Consider the following 20755-nt stretch of genomic DNA (forward strand, 5'->3'; position numbering starts at 1 on the left):
GGAGGGTTAGGATTGGGGATAGGTTCAGGGATAGCTGAGAGGGCTTTTCTGATTTTCCAGATGTTTATGCAGGAGGCCTCAGAGTTCCCCAGCTAACAGAAACAAGTCTCCTTCACTTTAATACGCAGTAATAGAAGATAATGCTTACAAACTGAGTGTTATTTTTCCCCCAGATGTTGTGGCTTTGCCATGTGTGGATCTGAGTGTGTGCACAGGCAGCTGTGTCAGGTACATCAGCTCTGCACACCTGGGCAATGCACCACTGCGCCCTAAATCCAGCTGAGAATCCATCCCTGCTCGCTGCTGTTCCCCATCCATCTCTCCTCTGGCTGCTCAGACTCTCTTAGCAATTGTTTCACTATTAGAAATTGTGGAATATAAATCCTAATTTATTGTGACTGATCCTTTTATTTCCTCTGGGGGTGGGTGGGTTTTTCTGCTCCTCTCCCACAAACCTGCTCTGCAAACACTCGCAGGTGGCAGCTGCACACACTCACTCTGCAGTTTTCAAGCAAACACCACCAGTGCCAAGGAGAGACAAGAAACATTAAAAACCAGTCATGTTTTCACTTCCCAACCTATTTTTGAAATAGGAGGGAGCAGGAGGATGTTCTTACCTACACCAACACTGACATTTGCATTTTCCATCCTAAAAAATATGCCAGAACCATGTTGGAATTCCTCCCTCCACTACTGCCCTGCAGTCACTCTGAGGAGCAAATGGGCACTTGAACAGCAACACTGCAACCCTGCAGAACAATTCAGCAATTTAGTGACCAACATTCACCCTTCTGGGGAGGTTAATGCACCCCATTCCACCCTCTGAAATTTTATTTTGGTGTTCACCCAAATTTCTGCTGATCCTAGAAGCAAAGTTATGTAAATGAACACCAAATGTTCTCACTTCAAACACACCAGCCCCATCAAAATGTGTTCTTGTCTAAGGGTATAAAGGTAATAATTGGTAACCTTTGACTGCTAAAAATGTAAAGGGAAAATATCTTTCATTTAAAACTTGCTCGTTTGGTTACCATGGACACTGCTTAATCATGAAGGATGACTATTACTTGTTCCTATAGAAACCAAGGAGCTTAAGAAGCATCCTGTAATTTAACTCCAGATGCCAAATTTTACACCAGTCCACCTATTACCACATTTGGGTACTTCAGAATAAGCCCAGCCTTGATCTCCGACTCTAAAAGAAATTCAGTGATGCAGAAATGCTGTAAGAAATCAAAAATATGAGCACATAAGGTATAAAAGAAACTTGCACTTCACATAAATTGGTTTCTTCAAAAGGAAACATTAAGTGCTCAGCATCTGAGGATTCCTCTTTCAGTGCAAATGTTAATGAAGCAAAACTTTGTCGTCTTTATTCCTGTCCATGTTCTCCAAGTCCATACAATTGCAGGGCATGTTTTTCCTCCAACTGAATGCTTCAATGCTCAACTTTAGATGAACTTCTGGAGCAATGTGAGAGGCTGGGATTCCTAATGAACCTCCGGGAGCTGACTGTGGTCCCAGCCTGGCTCTCCAAACCAGACCTACTACAAAGACATGCCCCTCATGCAAGGAAAAAACCAATGGACAGCACAAACCTTCCAAATTCAGGCCATGTGTTGCTCTAACCAGTCTTTTAGAGTTTCTGCTTATTAATAAAACCACAACACTTGTCTGGCACTGCTCATCACCTCAAAGCTTTACCTTCAGCACCAAAGAAACATTAGTCAGAATCTCTCTCTCATGTAGGTCTGGAGGAAAAAAGCTTCCAGAAATTACCTGTGGCTGACACTGTTCCTTGACCCTCACCGGCTCTAGGTGGGGAATGGATTCACAGTTCTCAAAGGCCATCTATTTTTACATTCTCTGATGCCCAAAGGGGCCCAAGGGAACTCAGTGTAAAAGCCTGACCCTGAGGCTGCACAAACCAATGACAGGAGTAGGGAGTTCTGGGGCTTGTGCACCTTTTCTAATAAGCATATACACAAACACACAAACAATTAATGTCTAACTAAAATATTCTCTGGAGTGTTGCAAAGGAAAGCAAACTACCCTCAGTAGCGTCTGAGCTGAAAAAAGCAAAACTGATAAAGCCCGAATGAGAATGTTCCCTGACCCAGCTCATTCCCGTCTCTGTTGAGAGCAGAGTGAATTAAAGGATTAGAGAGTGCCTTCAGTGCACTAACTTAGGGGATTAGTGGCACACTAGAAGACCTTCAAGGGAAATACAGGTTTAAAAGCTTTAAAAGGCAGCTCCGTGTCTAAATTGTTTGGACTGCCACAGCTGTAAGGACACAAACTTACTCTAATACATGAGTGATCATGAAAAGTCTGCTGAAAGCCCTCTAAGCATGTTTTTGGATGCAATTCTAGTTTGGACTCAGAGCAGGGTTTTTAACCTCTTTCTCATTTATTACCTATGGCTTGTAGATAAAACCTCATTCTGTATTACTCGAGAGCAAATCTGCTACTTATTTCCTTTCAGAGCAGTCAGCCCCTCCTAGGAACACTGTCAGGGGAAAAGGAGGGTGCTACCAGCAGGAGAGGGCTGTAAACAGAGATAAAGATGAGCAAAAAGAGACAGTGCTCCTCAGAGATTCCCACTGGGGCTTCCCAGGGGAAGTTTTACAACTTGATTCATTTTTGATCTCGTAGGAATTTTTCACAGAGAACACTCACTGAGTGTGGATGTTCCTGCATTTCTGACATGTCTGGAGGAGGTGGGGCAGGTCAGTGTTTGCTGTAGGAGCAAAGGGAGTCAAGGCACTGCTGCCACCTCGCTCCTGCTGAAGGGTCAGTCCAATAATCTTGCCTCAAATAAATTCACTCTAAATTTTTGCTTATTAAAGGGATTCTGAGATTTAAGCATTGTTTAATATCAAAACAATTCCAGAATTCCTCCATCATGCACCACTTCCCAAGTCATTAAATTTAGTCTCGATTTTTACTAGACAATGAAGCATTGAGCAAACACAGCAAAGTCTCAGCTGGAGCACTGCTGCTAAAAATAGCACAGCTGCCAGTGAATATTTCCTATAAACAGCACAGCTTAAAACATTTTGCATATCTTTTCTATGGGCATCTGTCAGCCATGCTGTTAAAATTTCAATGAAAGACTGCAAGACTTCTGTGGTGAAACAGAAAATGCCACAAAAGAGATTTGAAAAACAAAGCAAGAATCATTAAAAAGTGCAAAGCAGGAAGGTCTCCTTTTCCTGGCATTTAAAAGACACCACCCTTGGAAAAAAAAAAAACAACCAAGCCCATTGCTAATATTTATGACTGGGTTCCTCACTTGCCTTCTCCCAGCCCTTAAATGAAAAACAAAGTCCTGCAGAGGTGGAAAGGGAGAAATTCCACATGGCATTCCTTGTCCAATATCACTTTTTGTTAACGTACTGCAGAACAGATTTTCAGCTAGGAAAGATTACTGAGAGGTGAGTGCAATTTCAGTTGGCTTTAAATATAATAAAACCTCCTTAGTTGTTATGTCACTCTGGGACATGCTGGGACAATTTTCCAGTCGCTGCTTCCCCTGTCCCAAGCGAGTGCCTGAACCTCCAAGGTATTGATTATTTGGGTATAAGCTGATCTCTCATTTATCACTTAAAAGGTTTTGATTTCATGAAACAGAGAGAGAAAGACTAAATTCCAGCTGTTTTCAACAGATGTGTATCTGAATAGCCTGTGCTGAGGAAAAAACCCAGCCTGACCTTGGCCTCCCAGCTCAGTGTTTGGTGCACTGAAATTCTGGGCTTTGCTGAAGATCAGTCAGTTTTCGCTTCACAGCAGCCATCAAAGGAAAGGAAGAAGAAAGGCTGTTTAATAAAAATCCTTTTCATAAAACATCTTGAAAAGCATCTGTGATAAACAGAACTCAGAGCAAGACATTTGTGTCTGAGGCTGACAGAGACAGAAGTATCACGAACACTGAACCTTCAAGATCAGGAACTCCAATGTTCTCAAATACTCAGGGCTTTGACGCCAACTTTGATTGCCTACAGAGTTTTACACAAGAAAGCCCTGAAGCCAAAGCTGCATTTGGCTCAGAGATGGGACTGTGAATGGAGCACCCATGAGTGGTTTCTATCAGCAAAGGGAATTTTCAGAACACTTCCCACTGACTCCCATTCCCTCATTGTGTCCATGAGTAAGGAGAAGCAGAGAGACCCTGAAGAAAGCCACAGACCCAAGTGCAGCCACAAGCAGGTGTTGCTGTCCCCGAAACTTTTCCTTCTCCCCTCGCTGCCTCCCAAGCACCTTCCACTACATTAGATGGATCACCTGGGAATAATCATAATTACTGCCATGATTCCTCCCACAGTCCCACACATCTCTGAGCTGAGCAGATGGCCCAGGGGTTCTGCAGGTAGTTTTTTTATCTAGCTAATGTTTACCTGCAGCATGTCCTGACTCTCTGTGGAGGGCAGAGCCGGGGGTTTCAGGCACTGCCCTCATTCCAGCAGAGATTAACAGTACAGTGAAGCCTGAATGCTTTACCAACTCTCAAACAGCCATGGTTTAAACGTGCTGGAGGCAGGATCCCATCAGCCTCCTCAGAGCAGCCCTCCCCTCCTGCTCAGCTCTGCTCTTCCCACCAGCGTCACTGTTCAGATATTCCAGCCTGTCCCAAAGGCACAGAGTGACAAACACACTGAAATGTGATGAATGTGTTAAAGGCACCAGGGCTGACCAAACAGCTCCAGAACAGAGGATGCCATCACATGAACCATTGAACAAGCTGCTGTCACTGCCATCAGCTCAGTCCTGGACGTTTTTGCACACGCTGCAGCAGATTGGCTCCATCTGGAGTCCCAACACAAAGCTCTCCCCTCCTTCCCTTAGATCCTTGCACAGAAAATGCAAACTCTGCTCACTTTGCCCAGCTAAAAGCACCACAGCAGCACTTTCCTGAGGGAGTGGCTCTCTCTGCACCTCAGGAAGCAAAACCCATTTCCCAAACTGGGTCTCAGCCCTCACAGAGCCGTGCAAGCTGTAACCCCAGCCTGACTTTTCCTGCTGTTCCTGGGGCAGGATGGGCTCCGTCCCTCCATCCCTACCAAGGGCTGGCAGCAGCAGCAGCAGTGTCAGAAGGGCAGGTGTGGGTGGGTGGCAGTGCCTCTGGGGGGAGAGTGGGCTGTGGCAGCATGTAAATACATGTTTTCAAACACAACTCCTGTGTGTTCAGAACCTGGTGGATACAAAGCAGAGGGGGCTGGAAGAGGGCTCTGACTCTCAGCAAACTGGCAGCACCTCAGACTCCTGGGTGCTCCAGCCTGAGCTCCAGCACCAGGCATTCATCATCTGGGATGGAGGGAGCACAGGGAATGGTCCCACATGGGGACAGGGATCCTATGCCAGCAGAGATCTCCTCCTCCCTGGTAAACGTGTAAGGATTGCCCGACCCCCAGCCGGCTCCTGGTCCAAAAGCATGCTGAGCATCTGACATCCCTTGGAAAAGATCAACTTCCAGGTATCACTGCTCCTCCAGCAGAGCCACAGGCTCACCTGGGCCCTGTGGGGATCTTGGCAAAGGGTCCAGAGACTGCAGAGTGCAACAACTGCCAAGAGGATGTCTGGGAAACACACATGTGGCAAACCAGACATTGCCAATTCCTGTGAAGTAACTCCAGCACGCCTGAATTTATGGCAACCTCCCACTAAGGATTCCTGATCTCCGAGTATCCCAGCCAGAGACAGCAAACTCCACTGTGCATCAGCCTTTGAGGAGGGGGCCCTCAGCTCCATGCTTCCTCCAGACTTGCAGGGTTTGGAATTCAACACTACATCACCCCCCAAGATCTAGAACTTCATTCTGATTTCTGCATTTTCCACAGCCCCCAGACCCCTACAGCCTCCTGTTCATCGTTCTTCCAGTGGAAACAAAACTGTCAAGGAGTGTTCCTGTTGCATTATTCCAGCACTTCCATCACCCTGCCCAGCCTGGACCAAGTTCCCCTCTGACCCACTGCGTGGCCTGGCTGCGTGACACCACCACTGCACAACAAAAACCTATCAAAAATAAAGAGAAAATTCTCATGCAGCTTTGCAAATCTCTTTCAGATCTACAGATGAGCTCAGCTAGTGCTGAGAGGCAGGAATCCCAGAGAGAAACACAAAATACTCCAGGAGAGACCAACAGCAACAAGATTTCAGCTGGTTCAAATCCAATTTCTTACAAACTTTCAGGCTGATTCCCATTTCTATCAAATCTGCCTGTATATTCCTCGTGTTCCTGACAAATTATGCCATTAAGTTCACATTGGGTTACCTAAAAGAAACTAAACACATTTAGTTTGTCACAGTAACTGAAATGACAGTAAAATATTTTGGTTTTGTGCAGCACACAAATAAAGAGGGAAAGGGAACTGGGACATGTTTGGGAGTTTACAAATGCTCCTCCCTGACAGGCAAAACAACAAAAAAAATAATGCAAAGAAAACCGCTGTCTGCTTAAAGGAAAAGCTGAAGCTCAGGGACTGATTCAGCTTCCTATTGTTTTCTCAGCAGTGATTCAAAATCCTTAAAATTGTCCTGAGTGCCAGGAAAAGAGGAAAGGGGACATTGCACTGAGCTAAATCTCGCAGTGCTAAAGTTGAGTTTAAAATCTACTTCGTAAATCAGAATTAACTGCAGTGAGACAAGTCCAAGCCTGGATTTGCACAGACACCTGATGCAAAGTTGCAGTTGTGCTTTTTACTCACACAATAAGAAGAAAAAAAGGAATTATTTTCAGTTAATGGCTTTGATTAAGCTCACAGCATGATAAATATATCAGGACTGCTGCACTGGAGGGCAAACACAACCCTCTTTCCTCCTTTCTGAAAAAATTCAATAGGAAAACACTCCCAGACTCCCACTTTTTGGCTGCTTTAAGAACAGGCAAAAGACCCAATAAACAGTTATTTCACACTAGAAGAGAAAGGCAGAATAGCTTATTTTAAAAATGCAACTGGGTCAGGAGCTGCCTCCAGTAGAAGGAATGGGCTGCCTGTGCCCTACAGAAAGATTCCTCTGTGGACCTCCCTCCTGCTGATGAGGACAAATAGGCCCTTTTAGAGCAGGATTTTTAAAAGTGCAAAGTGATTTGGGGCTTCAAGTCCCACAGGTTTCTGCAATGCCTTGGGAGCACAGTCTTTAGGCTCTTTGGAAAATCCTACCCCTAAACTGTTCTCAGCTTTGTCATCTCAACCCCCTGGTGACACTCGGCTCATGAAGAACAAGAAGTTCCAGCAATACATCTCTGGAGAGAGACACCATCTCCTAGGCACGGCTTTTCAAAGCTCTGTAAGCATCAATTAGGCCTCCAAACATCTCGGAAAAGTAGTTACCTTAATTACACAAAACTGAAAAGCTGACCCGTGGTTAGCTGGAACGCCTGGGTTAGTGACACTACACGGGGTGTTAGAGCAGCCACGCCTGCCCCGAGTCCCTCGCACACTGACCTTGTGCAGAGCCCGACCCGCTCCCGGGGCGCGGGGCCACTGCCCATCCTCGCCCGGCTCATCCTCACCTACCTACGGCGCTACCTGGCAGCGGCGGCCGCGGGCTGCGCAGCGGCAATTAAAGAGAACTGTGGTTGCAATTACCCCTGCTAAGCCTGTTCCGGCTGCGGGATCTGCTTCGCTGTCTCTGAAGTCGTGACCTCCGGAGCAGTCGGTAGTAGTAAGACGGTCTCCCGGAACTTTTCCTGCTGTTCATGGACATTTTTGGATCTATTTTACACATACACACATGCAGGCACAGGTTCGCTCTCCCCTCTGGCACAGGAGCAAAACAGTCCCAGCGTTTTAATGAACTGGAGGGTGGTTCTTTGGAGTGGAAAGGGAGAGGGGGGAAGAGGAACTCTTCACCTGACACATTTAAAAAGAAAAACGAGAAGAAAACATAAAAGAGAGAGAGAGACGGAAAAAAAGCACGCGGCACCGGAGTGCATGTCTCAGCTGAGGGAGGACTCGCAGCGAGCAAGATAAACTGTGCTAACAACTCCTGCCCCCAAAAAGATAAGCCTGCTGGAGTAGTAATAGGAAGCCAGAGCTGGCCTGGGCTCCTGAAACGTGAAGCATAGGCTGGAAGAAATCCTGGACTGGATCCTCTCCGCCAGACAGCATCATCTGATCAAAGTGTCCTGGAACAATTCCCAGCTCCCTGCGCAGCGCGGCCCGGCGGCCTCGGCTCCGGCCGCCCTCGCCTGTCCCGAGCAGCAGCCCCGAGCAGCAGCCCCGAGCAGCAGCCCCGAGCAGCAGCCCCGAGCAGCAGCCCATCGCCGGGAGGAGGCTGCGGCTCTGCTGTAGGAGGGATCTGGGAAACGCTGCGTTGGGGAAGGGGATAATGATTTCCTGGCCATGGGACACATGTTAATAATCATCATGGAGCAAAAGCCCCGGAAAATAAAGTGAAATTTGAGAGGGGAAAACTTTAATTAGAAGTTGAATGAACAGAGCTCCAGACTCCCCTGGAGGCCCATTTCCTTTCAACATTCAAACTGAGTTATAGCACATCCCGCAAATTAGAGAAAGGGCCTATTTACCATTTGGGTCCTGATGGCAGCGAAGATTCTGCCTCCGGCTCATATTGCTCCATAAAATTACATTTCAGTGGGCAGAATTAACACTTAAGGCCATGGAAGAAAATAAAATTAAAAAAATATATTAAACAGATAAAAAACTTCACTCCACATTTACCATTTCAAAAGGTCAGAAGTGAATTGTCAAGAATCCTGCACCTAAGCTTCCTCCCTTGCTGGCACAAAAACGACTCTGAAGGAAGAGTGGCAGAAAACATTTCAGAGACCCAGAATGGTGGCCAAGAACTTAATGTGTGGCTGCTGCTTCTCCCAGGCTGGCAGGTAACAGAGAAACCTCATCTGAGTAGGATGAGCTGCAAAACAACATCTGCACAATAACTTTCTGTGTTGTGTCCTCGTTTTGTCATTTTTCCCAGACTTCTGTGCAAATTTATCTTTGTGGTGTCTTATGACCAGACACGGGCTTGGCTGTGGATGAGCCCCGCTCCCCTGTCAGCCGGAGCTTCTGCAGAGGTTGGAAAGCTTCCTTGGATTATCTTGTGTTGTACCTCCAGTAACAAGAGGCAGAAACGATTCCAGTTCAGCAACCACACCAGGACAGGAGTCCCTTCCCTAGCACCAACCATCCTCCCCAATTTTAGGATTTCACACATTTTGGCAGTCACGGAAAACATCAGAATTCTACACAACCTGTGCTTCCTACTTCCATCGAGAAGTAAACCCACACCGTGTGTCAGCTAAGAAAGGCCCTTCCAGGAGGAAAACCCAAGTCTGGCTCTTCCCCGAAGTCCATGCCTGGTTTTGAGGCCACACGTGAGGAATTCGGCGCCAGCTTTCAGGCAGTGCAGGAACGAGCAATCGGGAGGGCAGCGACAAGTTCAGGTCAAGGAGGCAGATCCCAGCTGGACAGCGGAGGCTCCCTGCCCCGGGAGGGGGATGCTGCACCGGGACATCGCTCTGCGCTTCCACCGGCCCTCACCACATCCCACAGCAGACCCCGGCAAAAAGGAAAAGCCTTCGCTTACTGCACATCTGCGCTCTTCTTCTTAGCCAGAATAATTTTCTTTTTCATATTTGGGTACATAAAAAAAATAAAAATACAGGGACAACTTTAACCGTTTTCCAGGCGACCAGAGACTCATCCTGTGCAGCTGATTCAATTCCCAAATGGAGCTGAGAACATCCAGAATACAGTGATGGGAAAGGCTGAAAATACTGACGTTTGGTTAAAGATTTGCTGTAGACAAGCACCCAAATATTCAGGTGTCTCTCTGCAATTTTGTGTCATAATAACTGGGATGAAAGCTCTGAAGAGAGTCTTCTACAATTATGCTTTTATCACTAGAATGTCTTTAAAACGGCCTATCCAATTTACTTTTGTCATTCCCAACAGCAAAAAAAAAAGGCACTGACAGAAATGAAAGTTTGAACAAAACCATTTTAAAAGCTTACCCAAATTCATGTGATCTGAAAGGGGAAGGTTTGATTTTCCTTAACTGGAGCCAAGTGACTCATGCTCAAAGCACTGGGGATTCGGGAGAGGGGGGTGCTGGGGATGTCCCCAAGCTCTGAGGGAATGTGAGGTGGGAATGCTTGGGGATTTTTATTTTTCATCAGCCTAGTACCTTCAGAAACAATCATTCAGGTGACTACGAAGCAGGAGAAGTTAGCGAGGGACTATAAACTATTCTGACAAGAGAAAGCAGAAAGCAGCCCTATATAAAAGCAAAAATAAATGGTTGGGAGTTGTGTTCCAGTTTTGCCAGCTTGGCTCTGTCTCTCTTACTTAACAAGGTTTTTGAAGACTTTAACTTCAGATACTACAGAGCAGCAGGCAGGAAAATGAACAACCCACCTGGAGGGATGTGACTGGGCCAGACCTTCCCAATTAATACACACTGCTCTGTTTTCTTCTTTCTTTACTACTTTTTTTTCTCTTTTTTGAAAGCCACACCCTGACACAAATGCTCTGTGTACAGCGGAATCTGCCACTCACAAACGTGGGATTATGAACTGCTCAGGAAAGCTGACAACATTAAATCTCTGTCTCTAAAATAACACATCCCAGTCTGGCTGCTCCCTCCAAAAGGCAGCTGGATGAGCTCAGTCACGGGGATCTGCTGGATCTTTCAGGAAGAAGAGCAATTGGAGATAAATGTAGCAGTGATTTTTGGGGTGTTAACTCCTCCTCCCCAACACTGAGCACAAACCTAACCCATGGAATTAAAGACAATTAAATATATACCAAACTGTGGTAGAATATCCAGTCTGAGGCATCACTGGGCTTTAGCACAGAACTCGGCACCCAGGGCTGACCTGGGTGTCACCCACTGCTGTCACCCTGCCCTTAAACCTTCCTAAACCCAGATCCCTCTGAGTTTATGGCAAGGAACATGAATTCCTTATACTGAAGGTGAAAGTTTCCGTGCTCTTTCAGTGGGGTCCAGTCCAGCCCCAACCCCCCGATTTAGACAGGTCTGAGAACGTCCTGACTTGTTCACACATGGAATTCATGGCCTCTGAATTCAGGCTGCCTTCTGAGACAGCAGCTTCAGGGATTTCATTTCAGTTTCCCAAACCCCTTTCATAAAGAACTGAAGCTTTCAAAACTTAGCAAACAACCTGAACCAAACAACAAGAAAAGGTTTTGGTTGGGCCAGCAGAGAGGAGTGGCGGGTATCAGCTTAATTTCTAATTTGCATTAGGCCAATGAACTGCAGACAGACCATCAAGAAATTGAATCAAAATCAGACTGCAACCCCAATTTCCCTGTCACATGCAACCCCCCTGTGCCTGAAGAAGGATCAAATTCCTCCTGAAGTCAGAGGGAAAAGGAGGAAAGGCAAATCTGTGCAAACTATCTCTTTTACAACACAAGAGAAACAGTGGTTCTGTCAGTGCTCCCAGACACTCCCAGCGTGTGCCTGCCTGAATTTGTTCACAAGTCCATTGCAGACTCCAGTCCAGCACACTCTGAAGATTTCCAGGCAGGGATACATCAGCTCATAAGCAGAGCCAGGGACGAAGGTAATTTCCTTTGTGTGAGGATAACTTAACTTTCAATTCAGCCGTACCCACACCTAAATCTTCGGTGACTTATTTGTTTGAAGACCTATGAAGGAAAGTTTCATACACACAACTAAAGTAAACCACTTCCTTTTAGTATTTTAACAGAACATGATGATTATTTTAAGAGTGCACATAGGCAAATTCATTTCCTTACTACTTTAGGTAGAATGTAGCAGCTTCTTGAGAGCACTGCAACAAAACGATCCATAGACTGGGGATCAAAATGAGAAGAAATACACATTTACTTTAAAGTTAGGCAGAGAATTCACCGCTCTCCATTTATTCAATGGTGTCAGCACTACCACAACACTATGGATTATTCTTGCTGTGTGTATGGGGATGAAATCCAAATGTAAATGAAAGGGAGTCATTATACATAGTATAGATATTTAATGATATTAATGAGCAGAAAAAGCAGTGCCATATGAAAAAGCAAGAGGAAAAATGTACATCTGAATAATGAAATATTAAATAGGTGTTCAGGCGGTCTCCTGGAAGTTAAACCAGGACATGAATTCTTTCAGCATCACTGTTCCCTCCATGCAGACTGTGCCTGTTGTTTACTGTCATTATGGTCATTATATATTTACAATGGTGGGGCCAGAGATGCAAAGAAGGATCAACGCCCCATTGTTTTGGGATCTGCATAACCACCAATTAAGAGCTGACTCCTCATGCACAGCACTTAGGATCTAAGGAAATGCAGAGTATTGCACAAACTGCAATAATGAAGTTCCCAAGCCCATTCTATGACTGGAGAAGTGAAGCCACGAGCGATTTATTCAGCACCACGTGGGAAGGCTGGGGCAGAGCGAGGCAGATACCCTGCACCCCTTATCCTTGACCAAAGAACAAATGGAGCTTCCCCACTCTCCTGAGACAAGCCCCTTGGGATGAGTAAGTATTAAACATAATCATATCTTTTTTTCCTACAGTGTCTTTTGTCCACCAGAGCACCGAGGCTTCTGCATATTTGCTTCTGCAAATACTTGTTCAGTTTAATGTACTTAAAACACATGAACTTCCTCTTTTTCACTCAGGTAAAAAAAAAATCTAAAGAATGTGCCCAGTATTAAGCGGGAAAGTCAGTTATTTGCTTCTAAATTATAATGTCCTGATTTTAAGAAAGAGTCATAATATATTTTTTAAATGTGAATGAAAGAATTTCTCAAATATCACTATCCAAAAAGGAATTGAGAGAAAAACCCTCCAATTCCCAACAAGCTCAGTTTTGGATCGCATTTAATTTCTGCAAGTGCCTGATGGGAATTCACAACACCCTGGATCCCAAGAGGCCAGCAGGAGGTGGCCAAGCACATTATCCTCGTGCTCTGTGTTAAACACACGCAGAGGTGCAGACGGGAAGGGTCTCTGTCCCCAGGCAGGGCACGGAGCACGGAGAGCCGGCATGTCTGAGAACCGCGGAGACGCTTCCTGCGCCCACGATGAACTCCAGGAACAGCAGAGAAACTGCAGAGAAACACCGAGCCTGACCTCAGAGCACAACACATTTCCTGCCCACTTCCCAGCAGAACAATAGAGCTAAAGAACATCAGCTTCTCAAATCAGCTTTCAGCAAGCTGGGGGAGACCAAAACCAAATCACTCCACTTGCTCTACTGCCACGTACTCCTGATGATAAAGAACACTCCACTCAGGTACACAGGTTTATGACCTGGCTGGTCATGACACTAATAAAATTTACAAAGTCAAAATCGATCTTAAGATTTTTGCTAAATTTCCACAGACCTAATGAAGCAATTAAACACACAGAGTCCAACACAGATGGAAGAAGAAACTTCTACCAGAATCAAACATCCTGTGCTTCAGACCAGCCTGCTCCTTTCAACAGGAGGAAAAACCCAGGAGAGTGAAGTCTCCATTGTACAGCAAAAGTTCCAAACTAAAAAGAAAAATCTTGTACAAATCCCTAAATCAAACAAAGTCCCTCAGACATGACTGGGAGCTGCACAACACTTCCCAGCACTGTGTGTCTTCCACGCCGAGCTGCTGGCAGGAAGTATTTGTTTAAGGGGGACTGCTCTTTCCAAAAATCCCTTATTACTAAAATAAAATGTTATCAGTGATTCACTGAGTGATTAACAGGGTAGTTTCAGCTCTGGGTTTCCCAAGATGTCCCATTTCCTTCTCCAAGACAAAACTGGAGCAGTTCTCTGCCATGACCCTGGAGGGGCTCGAAAGGGACCTCAAAATCTCACCTGGTCCAACCTTCAGTGGGAAGGGAGCCCAGGTGATGATCTTTACTTTCCTATCTGCACATTTAAATAATCAAAACCCACATCACCTCTAGGTTAAGAACCTAATTATTAGATGTAATAACAAATTATTGTAAGAAACTACATAATCTGCATTGACCTTGATCAAAATATTCATATAACAAAATAAATTAACTCCTAAAAATATTTTTACTTTGTATTTCAGCAGTAAACTTGCTGTTATGTTGCTGCAGGGAAAGAGTTGATAAAAGTCTGGCATCACTGACTTTCTGTGCCAGATTTATGGGTTATTATTAGCAGAAGGCTCAGCTACTTATTGTGAGTTCTGTTTCAATGGCTTTCCAATGTGGCGTGCTAAAAGGTCAGGGAAAAAACCATGAACCTTTCAGAAAGTTGCTGCAGGGCATCACTCTCCTTGCTTGTGTGGAAGTTGAGTCTGTTCTAACTCAAGGTGGGGAGGAGAGAAGGGTTTTACAGGTGTTGCAGAGCCCAGGAACTCCCTCTGTGCACAGACAACTTCTCCCAGTCTCAGGAATGCAGTGGGCTCCAGGGAAGCAGCCGCCTTCCCTCCCCTCCTGATGCCATCCGGACACCTGAGGCTCCCCCAGCAGCAAGAATCAGCCCCCGGGGTGTTTAATCTCATGACAACATCCAATGAACGCAGCATCTCTGCTGGCAAGTGAAATGAAAGATTAACTTGATTACACATGCTATGTAAAACTTATTTCCTGATTAATTAATAGATTAGGCACTTCCAATTCATGTTTAAATGCCCGATAATGATCTCACGCTCATATAACAAATCACTGATTTATATACACACAATCTAAACTTCATTTTTCATGTGACAGATTATTTTCTTCCTTTCCTTGCCACAAAATTTGCAAACTCCACTGCAAATACAGTTGCTCGTTTCACTTGCTTTTTGGCATCAGATGACTCAACCAAGGAATATTTTGGCAAGAATGATCTTTAGCCATCTTCCTTATCAGGCTGACATGACAGTGTGGCACAGAAAACACCCTCTGTTTTAAAAGAATTCCCTGGTAACAAGTTGAAAAATGAAAATGTAGCTATTGTTTTTGAAGAGGGCTTTACAAAAGCAACTGGAAATCCTGCAATCAGTTTTTAAATACCATTGTGAGGGTGGTTTATTTAAATTTACGTTTTTCCTTCTGGCACAACAACACAGGGCTGCCCTGAGAGATGTTTTTGTCTGAGTGCAGCTGATTGCAAAATGTGGAGAGCCTCCTTCAAACAACAGAAATATGAAAAACACCCCATGAGCAAAGCAAGGGCTGGGATGTTTTGAAATGTGGAACCTCAGGGCATCCAACACCTCCAGTGCCTGAGTTCCCTGGGAATTCTCACCCTGCTGGGTCGGTACCTCACCAGTCCTGTGCAGGAACTGGGTGATGATCAGATAAAGGACACTCCAAATGAAAATAATAGAGAATGTCTAGCAAGGCACACAGTGCCCAATAGTGCTCCTTTACTGCAGCATCAGTCCAAATTGATTTTTTTCTGCTTATCTTCCTACTTTTTCATACAGATCTTTCACTCACAAGTGTATGTAGTCTGTATGTTCCCATTCCACTAACACGCCCATTATATTTTTAGAGAGAAAAGGCTACTAAAAAAACCTCTTCCTACTGAATTTATATCCTTTATTCTTCTAGTATACTCATTTTTACTGGATTAACAAGTCTAACTCTTTCCTTTGAGCCCCTGCAAAGGCCTATCCAATAGCAGCTTGTCTTCACATCCTCAGACATCCACGTGGCAGCAGTCCTGGACGACCTGGCTTGCAGGGTTTGTACAACTCATTAGTCAAAATGCCACACTGACGGAAAGAAGGCAAAGTTTGTCTGTTTGGTGTTTTATCTAAAACAGTTGGGTGGCCTCAAAGCAATTCTGGGAGGAGACACAAAGAGTAGCTCCTAACTGACACAGCTCATGCTTGGTGATGAATGGCTTTGCAGGAATCATCCTCCCACTTCCCTCTCCTCCACCCTAAAACAGAACTTCATTGCTGACCCCTTTGCTGACCCTCCCAGAGGGTACATCTGAGGTAAACACTGGGAAAAGAGAACAACAGCCAGGCAGGGCAGAGCACTGCCCAGCACTGGGGATGGGGCATCACGTGCACTGTGCAGACATTCCTTGTGTTTTCATTAGGGAAGAAAATGCAAACACCTGCTACAACTCCGAGTGCAGGATTTCAAAACAAATTCTACAAAGAATGAAGAGTTCAGTGGGACTTTGATATAAAACATGACCGAGTCTGCAGCCCCTAAACAATGCACAGATACCTCGACACAGATCTAGATCTATTTATCTCCGAGAAGAAACGGCCCCTCCACACTGCCCAGCTCCCACCAGGAGCCCCGGCAGGATGCAGCCTCACTGCTCAAACTACACTGTCAATCTTTGCTAATCTTGGCCTAACTCAAAACTCTACTTATCTTTTCCTTTCTAAATCATCCCCAGGATAAGACTAGAATCTCTTTTGAAATGTAAAGGGTCTATAATAAAATTTAGAAAGCACATATGGTACAAATATCAAGCGTGAACATCTCTTCCCATCTTGTACGTTTCAAAGCCTGTGCAAACAGCACTTTTCCCTGGTTTTGATCATGCAGCCAAAATGAGTCATCTGTGAACAATTATGGCTCTGGCAGGGGCCTGACTGTTGGAGAATGAAAGGAAACACTTTATTATTGAAATGATCAGTATGCCAAGCTGAGCGGCAACTGCAGAGAATGTTAAGAGTCCTTTATGCTCCTTCAGCCAGCAAAATTGAAAGCAGTGGATGCAGCACTCCCCTCTCAGACACCTGAGAACACCTGAATTCAGAATGGGCAATGCAAAGCACAAGGAAGCGGGAGCTGTGGAGATGAGCAAGGGAATATATGGCAGGAAAAGAAACACAACCTTAAAGCAGGAGGCCTGGCTTAAGAAAGTGTTGGTTATTCCTGGCTTAGTTCTCCCAGGGGAGTCGTGAATGTATTAAAGGAACACACAGTCAGAGGCCGCCAAGCTGAAACCCGAAACTATTAAAGGACATTTGTTGGGAGTTCAGGACTGGCTGAGTCTAACAGGCTCTTCTGAAAGGGGATGAATGGAATTGCCCTCGAGGGGAAAAAATAGCAACCAAACAATTTAGTAGGAACACGGATCTCCCTATGTGCAGCCCGTTTTAGCCGTGATACTGCTGTGTCTGCATTTGCTGCCAGCAGGGACTAGGTAGGAACCCTCTGGAATTCCAAGGGTAACTCAGGATCTAAGGTGCTCACTGAGAGCTGGGCAGGGCAGGGAGTTGGGCAGGATATTGGTTTGCTGGACTCGGCAAATGAGCAGGAGATGGTTTTAAAACTGGACTATGAACAAGCAATGTATGAGCAAGTAATTCTTGTCCTCTTTTCCATGAGCAGCTTGCAGAGGGAGGGGGAACAATGTGGTGATCACCACCCAGAGCCTACAGACTATTTAAAGACCATGAGGGCTGACAGGATGACAAGGGAGACTCATGTACACAGAACTGCTAATGGAAGGTGTAGGGGGGAGATCAGGGAACAATCTGGGAAGAGCACATCTTGCACTCTGAAATTCAGGTCCAGCTCCCAACAGAAGAGATGTTGGAAGAATTTGAGATCAATATTCTGACAGCAGGACCTCTCAGGTCTGAACATTAGCTGACAATACCTCTTGCTGTTTCCAAAACTCTGAGCTTTGCCAACCTTTGGAACAGACTATCCCACCACCACCACAGTTTGAGCAGCACGGCTCCCTAAAACTAAGTGTTCTGACAGGCCTGGAGGCCAGGCTGAGCTTGCAGGATTTATACCATGTTAGCAAGCTGCTGAGGGTGCAGGCTCACCAGTATGAGGGGATTCTTGCTGGCCAGGGCTAAAATGTAACTTCCCTGTGATCCTGAGCAGGGCAGGGAATGTTTACAGGGACACTATTTGTCTTTGAAGGAACCAGCCTTGGAAAAGGTCAGATTTTGCCTTCTTCAGAGTCTCAGAGAGATCAGGAATCCCACACTTACTGTGTCAGGGTAAGTTCCTGGAACTGAGGGGCTTTTGGAGGGTCCTGTTTAGCTCATTATACAAAGGCACTTTTGCTCCTAACAGAACTCCTCAGGGCAGGGGTACCAATTTCCTCCCGATCTACTCCAAACAAGACAACCTGGCAAGCACTGCCACACCTGAAGTGGTAAAACACTTAGCAGCAATGCTGAAAACAGACATCAGGAACTGGAATTTCCAAAAATGCTCATTCTTTGCAATTCCAGGAAGTAGCCCATGGTTACCTTCACACAGTAAGTGGTAATCCTACACGGAAGGCGTCTTGTTCAGTCAAGAGCAGCCTGGAATCTCATCTTGGCAGCAACTGGAGTGCTCTTTTTGTTTGGGTTGTGCCACTCATAAACTTCCTTCCATAACACACTGAGCTGGGTATAAACCCACGTAATACAGGGTATTGTGGAGCTTTTCCCAGCTGTGGCCAGGCTGTGCTTTGCACACATGCACTGTACACCTCTCTGCAGTTTGGTTTGACTTTTCCGAGCATTCCTAGGTCACAAACAAGCCCTCAGAGTCCCTCAGTGCTTTGACTACTGCAACAGAAATTAGATCGTTTCAATTTACACCACATAAACCCAAGACAATGTCAGTGGTCTCGGAAAAACATTTGTTGTCCACACTGAGCACGGAGGAACACGGGAGAAGGGAGGGAGCTTTTCCAGCTGAAAACTCCAGAAACGCCAGTGCCCTGTCAGCACGTTAAAGCCCAAGAAAAGCTGCTCTGCTCTGGACACAGCCCTGCTGCAAGTCCAGCTGCTCACAGGGAATTCCTTCACGAGAAGTGCCCGAGGTGCTAAGTGTGCTGTGGCCAGCGCTGGCTCTCAGGTCGGTTCCTCATTTCAGCGCCGGCCCGGGCTGTTCCCCGGCAGGGCTGTCCCTGTCCCTGTCCCTGTCCCTGTCCCGGTCCCGGTCCCGGTCCCGGCGCAGGCGGGGATGAAGCGGCTCCGCACGGCTCTGCTGCCGCCCGCAGGCGGGACGGCGCCGGCTCCGCCGGGATCGCTGCCACATCCCTGGGACGGGGGTACCGCTCCCTCCCCAGAGCGGGTTTCCTCTTAAAAACCCCTTTCTACGGCGCTTAGAAAATATGTTCCCTGCTTTTTTCCTTGCCTAAATGCTAAAGAACATAAAAAAAGCCCCAAAACATTCCTTTTACTCAGTTGGAAATCCCAGTGAAATTCGTTACTCAAGGATTCATTCCTTGCAACCTAATAAACCCCAACAAACCACAAATCCTTGTGTTTTGGAATAATATTTAAACGAGGAATAGTCCAGGTGAGACCGTGGCAGGACAGCTGAGGAGTAAAGTCAGTGGCAAAGCAGCCGAGTTAAACGTATAGGCTTTATTTCTAGTGACAAACTGAGGAACGGGTTCCTAACTCGTGGTGCTGCATCCCAGGTAAGTTTGTCCAGATTCCACATACAAAGAGGTCAAGTGGGTTTTTTGAACTTGCACTGCATTTTTAATTTTGTTCACGAAAAGGAAGTCAATTATTTAAGATGCTGAACAGTCTGAGGGCAAATTAGCAAAACTTACACCCATACTTAATTCCAAGAACATGACTGAAGGAAAGCTGAACACCCCAGGTTTCATTGCTTCCATCTGTAACAGCACACAGGCCTGGGTACGCTCCCAGTCTTTCACCCAAATCACTTCCTGGCCATCACAGAGGTTTTACAGCCCTGCCTGGGAACCTGCCCAGCTTTTCCAACCTGCTTTTTTCCATGTCATACTAAAAAGCATATGTGAATTTAATAATTGCTAATCCAATGACTGCATTACTTTATTGCATACAACTGAGCTAAACGTGCCAGCATCAAATGAACCCAGAGCCCTGGACAAAACTGAAGGTCTGGAATATGCCTCTGCTTTCAGAAACACGTGGGATGCAGCCAACAACCACTATGGAACACATCCTGCACCCATGGCAGAACTCTGACAAGGAATGTGACTCCCAGGTGGGAGATGAGGATCAGAGAGCTGAGGTATGGTGCCCAGCCAGTCTGAGGCACAGAAGCACTTGGAGCAAACTTTAGGGAATCTTTTCTCTATGAAAAAGGGATCAGAGAAGTATCAAAGAACACAAATTATTTATTGCTGCAGTGAACTCCCAGACCTTGGTTTGGACACAAGAAGAATCAAGGACTTGCTTGGTGATTTGTGACCATCAGACCAAGCAGCTTCCACTCTCTCCCAAGCCCACTGTGACATTATGGCCATTCCCAGTGAATTTTCCCCTCTCCTGTGGAAGTGGCCCCAAGCTGAAGCACACAGAGGATTTTGGCACGGCTGCCTCATCCCAAGTGATGCTGCCACTCGCTGTCCCCTGAGAAGTGCTCCGACCCCAGCTTTGCTCTCCGAATGCCCAGAGCACCTCCAGCCTGTGGAAGGATGACGAAGAGCATCCCACCAGGAGCACAGGCGAGAAGGAGGTGGAAGAAGCTCCTGGCTATCTGCCAAGCCTCGCCACTCTGCTTTTTCATTTTTAGTTTCTGCTCTTTGCTGGAAAGTTTCTACTTATGCTCCGGTTTCCATGGCAACTGCATTTCTTGCCTTTCTTCTCCAGCATTAAATTTTTTATTTGATTTCCCTTTTTCCCAAGACATGACTCTCTTTTCCTTTTGTAAAAATGAATTAAGTGTTGTCTTCTCTTTGGTTGTTGATATTTTTAAGGGAGGTAGGAGAGACTTTCACTCAGCCGCAGAATCTGTCTAGAACAGCAGCAAAGATTTAATCTCCCAAGGAAGAATGTCGGGGGATTCCCTTGCAGAAAAGCCATTTACTGTAATTATCTTAACAAGGTTATGACACGTAAGAATTCCAGATACTGTGGAACC

At 45.8% G+C, this 20755-nt stretch overlaps 1 protein-coding gene across 4 annotated transcripts in view; it reads right to left on the minus strand.

The window, feature by feature from the left end:
* Positions 1-20755, minus strand: part of LOC125336553 (DAB2 interacting protein) — a 164028-nt gene that overhangs the window by 124189 nt on the left and 19084 nt on the right. The window contains exon 1 of one of the 4 annotated variants that reach the window (XM_048325123.1): positions 7590-7969. The exons of the other annotated variants lie outside the window; for them this stretch is intronic. Within the exon in view, the coding sequence (XP_048181080.1) occupies positions 7590-7728 (139 nt within the window). The 5' untranslated portion in view covers positions 7729-7969. Of the gene's footprint in view, positions 1-7589; positions 7970-20755 lie in introns of those variants that run through there. 4 annotated transcript variants of the gene reach the window in all.

The sequence above is a fragment of the Corvus hawaiiensis genome, chromosome 21 (genome assembly GCF_020740725.1).
Source record: "Corvus hawaiiensis isolate bCorHaw1 chromosome 21, bCorHaw1.pri.cur, whole genome shotgun sequence".
NCBI classification, from domain to species: domain Eukaryota; kingdom Metazoa; phylum Chordata; class Aves; order Passeriformes; family Corvidae; genus Corvus; species Corvus hawaiiensis.